The sequence below is a fragment of the Lytechinus pictus genome, chromosome 11 (genome assembly GCF_037042905.1).
Source record: "Lytechinus pictus isolate F3 Inbred chromosome 11, Lp3.0, whole genome shotgun sequence".
NCBI classification, from domain to species: Eukaryota; Metazoa; Echinodermata; class Echinoidea; order Temnopleuroida; family Toxopneustidae; genus Lytechinus; species Lytechinus pictus.
Window position 1 is genome coordinate 8,355,588 of NC_087255.1, and position 10,777 is coordinate 8,366,364.

Consider the following 10,777-nt stretch of genomic DNA (forward strand, 5'->3'; position numbering starts at 1 on the left):
CACCATGATCATCATCACTATCATCATCATCATCATCCTCCTCATCCTCATCATTATTACCACCACGACCATGATCATCATCACTATCATCATCATAATCACCATCCTTTTTTTTCAGCATCATCATTATCATCACCACCACCATCATCACCACCAACATCCTCATTTTTCTCATCCTCGGTATCATCATTATCACCTCCACCACCATGATGGTGATGATGATCATTTTTACATAATTATCTTTCAGAATCCCTAGGGGTGCTGCCTATGGAGAACAATACACGCAGCACCCCCAAGGAAATTCTCACACAAATTAATCAAAGTCACTTGACTTCTCGTCAGCAAACATATACACCATAAAAAGACATTCAAATTTTCAAGTGAGAAAAGTACTATTAAAACATATATAGTGCATTTAATTGCATTTTATCAAATCAAAAGACATCAAAATAATATTTCTGTACATCAATAAAGAACTCGGGAATGTATCAAATTAACACAACTCTATCGGTTGGGGTTTGGGACTGTCTATACAATAATCAACCATTCGGAGTGTTCACAAGCAAATGGAATACGTAATCATAAAATTAATAACATTGAAAGTGCAGCATTGACTACGTCTGAATAAAATGGGGATAACCAAGAGGGGGGGGGCAAATTACTAAGAAAGCCGTATTAAAAATGTGATTTCAGGAACCTTCCACTGGGTCTAATCAAACCTCTTACAAGGGGACCTAATTTATTTTCCAGAAAGTCAAATGTAATCCTTTAGGGTATATTTTTAAAAGAAAGATAATTATTCATGGAACGTCTTATTTTATTCAATGGCAAGGGCCTAAGACACTTCAAACTTTTGATAAATCCGGGTGAGATTTATCCGGATCCGGATTAGTGTCCGTTGGGTCTCTCTCCGTTCGTTTGTGTGTGTGTGTAAAATCACAAATCAAGAACGGAGTGTTTATATCCCCCAAAGGACGACACATTGAGTAAAAACATATTTTGGAGAGTATAGCTTTTAATTATGAAAACATACAGTGCTCTCAAATCAATGATGACTTGCAATGAAAGCAATTAAGAAAATATAAAGAGGACAACGGCATAGCCATTAATATGCAATTAGTTACCCATATGAAATTTTACTATGTAGAGTATTCAGAAGGGTATCTGTGGCAAAGTTTCACCGAGTGTCCATGCAGTCTTCCCCTTTACGCATGTAAGTGTACATGTTGAGGATAATACAAGCGGTTCTCTCACATAGAGAATGCACTTAGCAATTTTGAAATCATATATGGACCTCAGTGTTTATCTGTTTCCCACGACAGTAAATCAATGATACAGACACAAAAATCTTCCTGTTAGTGAATCCCAATATTGCAACTCTAAAAAAAAGTGCACATCGTTTTTGTGCATTCACTGGAATACCATTACCAATTGTTAGATTATGTTTTGAATTTCGACAAATGAACATTAAGTTAATGTCAAATAGAAATTGTTCACACAGTAGAAGAGCAACCTTTAACCCTGAACGTACCTATATTATCTACATGAATTGTCACAAAGATCGTTTTATTAATATTCTGAAGTCCATCCATCAAGCCCGATATGTTATGGAGCAGTGTAGTTGCAGATCAGCCTTTTTCTATTCGGAATTCGTATGCAAGCCTTGGTATAAAACCTTCAGGCTGACAGAGAATTCTGTATTTATATTGAAAATAACAACTCGTTTGCATAAATGTATTAAATCAATGATTGAAACCAAACTTTCAACCTAGTTTCTTGCAAAGAAATTATGATAATCATATAATACTAATATATCAAGTATGCCTCGTTTCCCCTCTTGAGTGGTTCCAATATACATTATCTATACTATTGTGTTAACTGTCTGTTCCGTACCAGTTCGCGGAGTCTCATTACGTCTTTGGTAAGAACTTCCACTTCATTTCTCAGAGTCACATTTTCAACTTCAAAGAAATTCGATCGCGCAGTCCGGTAATCATTGAGCAATCGTTTCGCGTCGCGACACTTTTTAGCGGCGATATTGTTTCGAACGCGTTTATCGCGATACTTTTCAATTTGGTTCATATCACGTGTTCGTTGACGAGTAAGCTGGCGGACGGACGGAGCAGAAAAGTCCTTCAATTGAAGTCGAGCACCGACTAAATCTGAAGCAGCTTTAGCAAGTTCAACATAGGCCTGTGCCTCCGCGCGATTCATGGTTGGGCTAGGATAGGGCATTAGTTTTCTGGCCTGTTCTAGTTCGTCATCGATGTTTTTCAGCGGATTCGAATGGAATTCAGTCTTCGGCGGGACCCACTGGACATTCAGCGGGACAGAGGGAACACAGTCGATCTCCATTTCACCATCATCTTGTGGAATCTCATCCTTTTCCTGTTTGATGTTCATAAGGATAGGATCGTTGCTTGGTGTAGGTTCTTTGGGAGATGACTTCGCCTCTGGGTTTGTGGTTTCTCCTTCTTCTTGTTGACCAAGTGAGCGTAGAAACCTGGCACGTAATTTATGTGGCAGCTTGTTGATTTCTGCAAGGGATGTTTCAGAGGTTTCGGATGAAGTACTATGTGGAGAAGTCGCTACTAGATCAGTTGCTGTTGGCTTAGAAAATCTGGTGAGTGCTTTGTCCAGTGGAGGGGCTCTTTCGGAGACCCTGCCTAATGGGACATCACCAGGATTTTTCAATTTCACTCCTGGTGATCTTACTTTGGTAACACCATTTGTTTCTTTTGAGGATAGCTCTGAGGATTGGTCAGTACTACCTTGCGATGAACTTACAGGCGTCCTTCCTAAGAGCGACGGTACTCTAGGAATTATCCGTCTCGTATGATTCTCGAACTCAGGGCGATTGTAAGGATGCACGTTCTCTGATGACGGGGTGACTTGGAGACCAGATCCATGGGACAAGGTTGGGTGGGCCACTGATTGAACGGCATATGGTAAACCAGACTGTTGTAAGTCGGGTCGTGGAACGCATGGGCGGGGTAGACTGTACTGTGGTAAACCAGACTGTTGCAGGTTAGGTTGGGCCACAATGGTCTGTGGTAAACTTTGTTGTACCATTCGAATCTGTTGTAAACCGGGCTGTACCATACTGGACTGTGGTAAACCTGGATGCACCATAATGGATCGTGGTAAACTGGGTTGCATCAAACCTGACTGAGCTATACCAGTCTGAGGTATACCAGGTTGTGCCACAATGGACTGTGGTACAACTGGCTGTGGTACAAGTGACTGTGACACACCCGACTGGGGTATAAGTACAATCTCCTGGGGAGGAGTAGGGATCTTTGACAAGGGGTTCTGGTAGGTAGGGAGTACCAGTGGAACGGGATGTTGGGGAGCACCAACAACTTCTTTTTGAGGACCTTGTGGTGGTGCCCTGACGTCAATGGCCACCAACTGCTTAGGCTCTTTAACAAGGCTATCCTGTACCAACCGTTTTATGTTTGCCAGCTCACTTCGAAGGTCTTCATTCTCTTGGGCTAGCTTGCTCACCTTGCTTTCCATTAAAATATCTGCCATGCGACGTTTTTCTCGAGATCGCTTCGCAGATAAGTTGTTCTTTATTCTTTTAACCCAGTATTTCTCGTTCTTCGTACTTTCTGGAACAAAATCACGTTGTTGTCTGCCGGTCGAACCGCCCATTAGATTCTTAGACACGCGTGTATCCTTCGGGTCATCCATTTCTGAGCTATCGCTGGTACTGGAGCGTTCTTCGGCATCCGAGTCCATACGAACACTGATCTTAATTCGGTGATCCTCCGAGGTCTTTTGAACGGCAGGATAGACCATCTGGACCGGTCTCTGGTGGAGTGGTGACGATGTCTTCAAGTTCTCGACAGCTTGATGAGGTCGCTTAAGTTTGGAACAATGCAGTCCATTTCTCCGAGTCTCATACTTAGGCGGAATGGTCTCCAGTACTACTATGTCGTCCTCCATTCTTGGTTATGACGTCGTACGATGTAATCTCCGAATGCAGTGGGTATATCACATCACGATGCTATCAGATATCGGGTACCTGAAATGAAAAAAAGAGAATAACAACATGGAATTACTTATCGAAAGCAAATCCCCTCAACCTTCCCCTTCCTTGTCTGGAGGCGCAAATGCAGCGTCATCAGCTGCGCAGGGCATATGGTGAGGAAGAGTGATTCCTACATGTAGATGACATGACGGCAAATCCTCCATGACCCTACATTTTGTATTTACAATAAACTTGAAATCAGTTACTTATGGAGGTGTGCTGTAATTGGGTGATATTTCAAAACTTCGTTTTACATATACACCAAAATCAGCTCAATGGGCTTTGTTCTTTTTTTTCCCCGTACGATTAAAAAAAGATCATATCATATTATAAAAAGAATGTAAAGCCTCCTGTGTATATACAAATGAGATAACATTACGGCTGGTAGCCCATATTCAGCTGCAACTATAGTTGTTGCTGTTGGTCTTCCATGGGGCCAGGCATTCGAATGAGAAAAAAATCAACAGACGATGACTATGTATTTTAAGACCACGCCACTTATATAATTTTGGGGGACGGCACCGCCCCCATTTTATCCCGATTTTTTTTAAATGTTGTCAATATCGATCAGGAAATTAATCTGCTTCAAATGAGATATGGAAAGCGTGGTAATGAAACATGACCCACTTTTTAACCCCTCTATAGCCCACCTCTAGTAAGAGGTAAGGGTTGCATTCCTCCAGGAAACAAAACCAAAATCAAGTCCCTAGGAAGAATGTATGCACATTGCACAAGATAACATGATCTAGATTCCCACTCAGAAATCAGATCAAGGATCACCAAATTTCGAGGGACGGGGATGTCACGCTAGGGATCGTGACAGTAAAATTAACCCGTCAGGCCCCATTCTGTATAAGATAATAATTAAGAACAAAATGTTCAGTCCGTTCATCCTATATTTACAGTAAACTGTGTTGAATCCATCAAGGGCGATTTTGAGTGTGAAGGTGTGTGTGTGTGAGGGTTGGAGGTGCCGTGGCCGATTGGTCAAAGGCGCCTGGCAATACATAAACAGTCCGGGGTTCGATCCCCGGCCGCGGCACCTATGCCTGTGAGCAAGGCATTTAATGTGCAATGCTCTTTTATCCTGCTTTCAAATAAATGGAAATACTATAGGCATTATTGGTAACTTGGTGTGCACTTGTTCTAAAAAAAAAAAAAAAAAAAAAGAGGGTGAGGGTGTTTGTGTGTGTATGGGGGGGGGGGGGTGGAAGGCAAAGGTGTTTGTGTTTACTCTAAAAAATTATCTCACTTTTAAAATGTCCGAAGGCAAGTGTAAAAGCGGTGGTTCCAAGGGGGGGGGGAGGGACAAATCTCTTTGCCCTCCTTTGATGCCGCCACTGCCAAGAGGATTGTGGGTCTGAAGCAAGTGACTACGGATTTATCGTCCTTCCCCTTCTACAGGGAAGGTTACTTGTTACAAGTCCCTGTACAAACAATACAGTATTCCGATCCCATACGCTCAGGGTTATGTAATCAGAATCATTGTGTAATAGTCTACATGCCAAGACCCGTTATTGAGATGCTTGATTTCATAATTGAGCGTCTTCGTAAAAGGGAGATTAGTGAATTAAAGATCAGGGCGGGGCTGATGCAGTATCCATTTATTTTGAAGAGTAAATGAGTAATAATTATGTTCAGGGTGACACACCCGATTAGCAGCTATTGCTATTGCTATTTTGTGGTCCCCCTTTACCAAAGATTTGTATTTTCTTGTTTCTATAACATTGTCTTTGCAGTGCATGTATTTTTTTTGGTAAGAAAACTTCACTTCTTCAGTATAATGGTAGATCGTCCTCAGTCTGCATGCAGACCTTTGGTTTTTCTAATTTCGCGCAATGCATAAATGCATGCAGAGACTAGCTGAAGTAGTACGAGGCGAATTTCACCAAGTACCGTGACTGCTACCCAGTGAAGAAGTCTGCAAGCACAGTGTCATGTTTGACACTTTAACCATGTCTATGGTGAAGACTAGACGCCAAACTCTATGTCTGTGTCGGTAGAGCCAGCCACAGTATATATATCTAGTCTCATTAATTCAGACTCTGCATTATGCACCAAGCGAGTTGCGAACAAGGGTCTGTGTCTGCAGACTACCAGCGAAAAAGAAAGATGGTTTGGAGTTTCGTCTTGATGGACTTGGTACAATTTGAGTCTGTGCTTATATACAGACTAGATCGTCCTTTCCCTTCACCAGCTATTCAGCAGCGATTGGGGATTATTGAAGAGTAGGTGATCCAGATATGTATAGTCTATTCAGCAGCGATTAGAGATTATTGAAAAGAAGGTGATCCAGATATGTATAGTCTAAGCGCACAGACTTTATACGCCATAGCTTGTTAGGAAGTAATTACATCACAGAACGACATTGCGGGGGTGGGGACGCCCAAATTGCAGGCGTGAAGGCGGCCTCAAAGCCGGCGTCGGCTTCAAACCCGACGCATGTGTACCAGGGGCCAAGGATCGTCCTATCCCAGACCTTCTCTGGCTGAATTATAATGCAGGTCTATCGAAATCGATTGCTCTAGTTTTGAGACAACCAATAAAAGTTGGTATTCTCCTTTTGTCAGACTAGATCTCTATCATTCTTCATTCATAATAAGCTGATACCGACACGCTTCGCAAACCATTTTATTGTCTTCAGAGTAACCCATTCAAGAAGGAGATCACTATCCGCAAACTGGCGCACTTATAGTTTCAGAGTTCACTTGGTCGGCAAATTGCGAAATGAAAGTTATGAAAGTAATTTTCTAAACGAACAGGTCTATAAAAAAAAATATATATATGAAAAAAACAAGCACAAAGCGTTTAAATGGCTGGCCACATCATTCAGTGACGAAAATTTTCAGTGTTCGGCCAATACCAGTCGGTTTCACCATCGAATTATTCTCATCATTATAGCAATTTGTATATTTGTTTTGGCCTCGCTCGCTTGCTGTTCAACCCCAAAAGTGCACCGTAGCCCCCGATTGCACAACTAGATGGGACAGATATTTGTATTTTCCTTGTTATATCAGAGATCTAGATCAATGGTTATATAACGTTCGCAAATAGTTCTTCTCTGTATGGTGGTTACGTAATCACACGCGTCACAACTTATTGATGAAAAGAAATCCACGATCACTGTTCAGAGGTGATATAGTCTCGTCACGCAGACCAAAGACATGACGTGGAAAAAGCGACTGGCCTAATTGGGGCAGAAAATGATCCAATCCGGATTCAATCTTAACATTCCCACTCTCCTTTTGGCAAGGCTCTCAGATGCACCCGCCCCCCCAAAAATAAACACACACACAGGGTGAATAAGTGAAATATTCAAAGGTCAAGTCCTTCCCAGAAAATTTACGCTGTAAGAAAAAATGATTTGAAATTACCCAATAGAATTGAGGCAAAAAATTGCCTTAATTTTCTCAAGTATTTTTAAGTTTGGCAGTTTTAAGTAAAATTTACTTTGCATCTATTTTACTCAAGTGAATTAAGTTACAACAAAAACAATCACTGAAATATAAAAAAAAACAAATGGGGGAGTGGACTTTCGAGATTCGACAGTCCGCTCCCCCACTTTCAGTGGCATCATTTTCCAAAAATTAGACTATATGCGTTGTCACTTACCTGGACATGATAGGTACTGACATTAAAACTTATACGCGACCGCTTCATCACAACAAATAAAACGGTGAGAATAATGATAACATTTTCCGAAAACCTAAAAAGAAATCTGAAATTTGCTGATGATTGACTATTTAATGGTGCTCTTTTTTATTCAACAAAATAATGAAAATATTTTGCACACCCCTATCCAAAACAATTTCAAGCACAAGTAGATATGACAGTTATTTAAAAATTTCAACATTTACTTGCTCTTAATGAATATTCAGATATTATTTAAATAAGGCGTTAATTGAAAAATATAAGTGCATTCAACATTATTTTATAAGTAAAACTTATCTTTGCCTAATTGGAGTTAGATTTACTTAATCGAAGCAAGCTAGCAATACGCGTGGAGGTGCCGTGGCCGAGTGGTCTAAGGCGCCTAGCTATACATGAAAAAGTTCGGGGCTCGATCCCCGACCGCGGCAGATATGCCAGTGAGCAAGGCATTACTAAATGCTCTTTTATCCTGCTTTCAAATAAATGGAAATGCTATAAATGGTAACTAGGTGTGAACTTGTTAAAAAAAATATAAAAAAAATAAGTGAATTTTCGTAAATGTATATTGAACCCAAATGAATCAAATAACTTAAAACTAACAGACAAGTTAAATCTACTGAAAACAAATCGAGAAATAATTACAAATATTATTATAAATTCTACGTATATACATTACATGTTAACTACTAATTCAGAGAATTTTTTACAGTGTAGATTTGAATAAATAGAGAAAAATCTAACTAGCATAACGCTTAAATTTCATCAAAATCGGATGTAAAATTAGAAAGTTATGACAATTCAAAGTTTCGATTATTTTTCACAAAATATTTATATACATTCACTCACTATTTCTTTTGTTTTTTAATGTTTTAATTGTACAATATTTCAACTTTTACAGACTTGACAATTAAGGACCAACTCGACCGAACAATAAAATGTTGAAACAATGGTAATACCACATGTTCAGGGCGGAATAAAACTTTTTTCGACAGGATAATTGGGAGAAAATTAATGAGAACATTTCATATAATAAAATACAAAAGAAATAGTGAGTGATATCATCAGTTCCCTCATTTGCATACAGACCAGGATGTGAATATAACTGTTTTGTGAAATTAATTTATTCGAATCAACATTTTGTTTGGGTGGACATGTCCTTTAATTTACTTTAGTACTGTATTTTCCCGGTTAGTTAAATTTACCTTCTGCACTTTAAATTATATTTGTAATAATGTCTAAATTCGTAAATGTTACCAACCGACCACACTCTAAAAAATAATGGGTAAAAGTGCTCCATGAGGGAAATTATGTGTCCAACAAAAATTGGGCAGTTCTTTTGGGGCATTTTTATTTATCAAATGTGATGAAAGTTTTGCCCATTCAAAAGTAATTGCTGCTTATTTTTAACCTTACTGGACGATATCATATATGCTTCCCACATTGGGTATATACTGTCTCAAATTGGTTGGACACAATTTATAATCACCCTCGTGTTGGTAAAAATTTTACCCATTATTTTTTACAGTCCAACCAACCAACCAACCAAAGTTGAGGTAAAATATGCCGAAGATAATCAGGAGCTGGACAGAGAGGAACCAGAAGAATCCAGCATCCAGGACCATGGGACTAGACTGGTATTATGAATGAGATTCATGACTAAAAAGTCATGGACAACTACCCCCCACCTAATTGAATATAAATATGCAATTTCGGGGATGCAATACTATTGCAATATATACCATCAAACAACGTACGAATAGCAGAAATAGTAACAGAACATGAAATGATGAAGGCAAAATTGTTTTTACAAGATACAAGATAGACACAGTGATACTGATAGACATGTATGACTGCAATTAATATAGTAATGTTGAATTATTTACCTACGTCTCTCTGTCCTGAGGTGAAGATGAATTAAACAATGTAAATATCAAACAGTTGAAGATGAAAAGAATTTTAAGTCACAACAGTTCTCAGCTTGTTATGGTGAAATATCGACAGCAAAAATGCACGTTAATTGGTAATGCACAAAATAGAAAAAGTGTTGGCCGACGAGCGGCAAGTGGTGATCTCGTAACCTACTTTCATGATTAAGCTCACTTCCCAACAGAGCAATGGTACTAAATGTTACGCAACCAGTTTGGCAATATGCGCATGCGCAGCAGATCATCTTGGGTGCACGAAATCTTCTTGCATCATCGTCTAGTCTAAGATCCATACCCTGATTTTGTTTTGGTTATTACTAAACCATGGAGGCATTATGATCCATGATTTTTCGAAAGGGGGTGGCACATTTTCCCAAGGAAAATTTTGACGAGAAAAAAAAAAAAGGGTTTCAACCAAAGATTAAAGGAATTTCGTCCACGAAATGATTTGACATGCAAAAAAGTCTTCACTTTCGAAGGGGGGGGGGGGGGGCATGATTCTGTTTTAACGGCATTTTTCCGTTACAAATTTTAATTGTGCCTCTCAAAGTTGGGGGGGGGGGGTGGGCACGGGCCGGCTGTGCTCCCCCCCCCCCTGGATCCGCCAGTAATGATCGATAGCAGATATAATGAATTTCGTTTTTCCTTTCAAATTGTTCGTTATTCCGAAGAATTTACTCGAGGGTTCGATGGTCTGAACACAGAAAATTAACTCGGGTGTCAAAGCTGACACCACTTGGTGTCTATACAGTAGAGGGGAGGAGATGTTGAAATTCCATCTGAGAAATGAACGTTAAAGGTCAAGTCCACCCCAGAAAAATGCTGATTTGAACAAATACAGAAAAATCAAACTAGCATAATCTTGAAAATTGACCCCTATTCACACACTTAACCTCTCAAATTCATTCTATTCTGGGTTGGGACACTATTCAAAAGAGACAGTATACTCACTTGATATTATTCATGTATAAGATTAGTAACAACATGTCCACTGAATATATGAAAAATATGTTTCATACAAAAGTTACTCCTTACCCTCTTAGAAATGAAAATAATATATGTTTACCCAGACCTAGAACCAATAGTTGTAAAAGATCTTTCTCTTACCGAGCTGCCTCTGAATACAACAGAATCCCTTTGCGCGTGCGTAATGTAAGTTTGTCAC

The 10,777-nt window shown here is 39.5% G+C and overlaps 1 protein-coding gene across 2 annotated transcripts; it reads right to left on the reverse strand.

Annotated features, from left to right (window-relative positions):
* Positions 1-390: 390 nt before the first annotated feature.
* On the reverse strand, positions 391-9,818 carry LOC129270769 (transcription factor atf-2-like). 2 transcript variants are annotated; one of them, XM_054908095.2, is made up of 2 exons: positions 9,571-9,818; positions 391-4,030 (listed from the first exon to the last, which is right to left on the reverse strand). In XM_054908095.2, exon 2 carries the CDS (start codon positions 3,949-3,951, stop codon positions 1,867-1,869), a length of 2,085 nt encoding a protein of 694 aa, XP_054764070.2. In that variant the 5' UTR covers positions 3,952-4,030; positions 9,571-9,818; the 3' UTR covers positions 391-1,866. The 2 variants fall into 2 exon arrangements, with proteins under 2 accessions (XP_054764070.2, XP_063962662.1); XM_064106592.1 differs by having other exon boundaries at positions 9,575-9,795.
* Between the last annotated feature and the right edge of the window lie 959 nt (positions 9,819-10,777).

Bases quoted from the DNA above. Each gene is read 5' to 3' on its own strand.
- LOC129270769 (XM_054908095.2), bottom strand. From the start codon at position 3,951: ATGGAGGACGACATAGTAGTACTGGAGACCATTCCGCCTAAGTATGAG.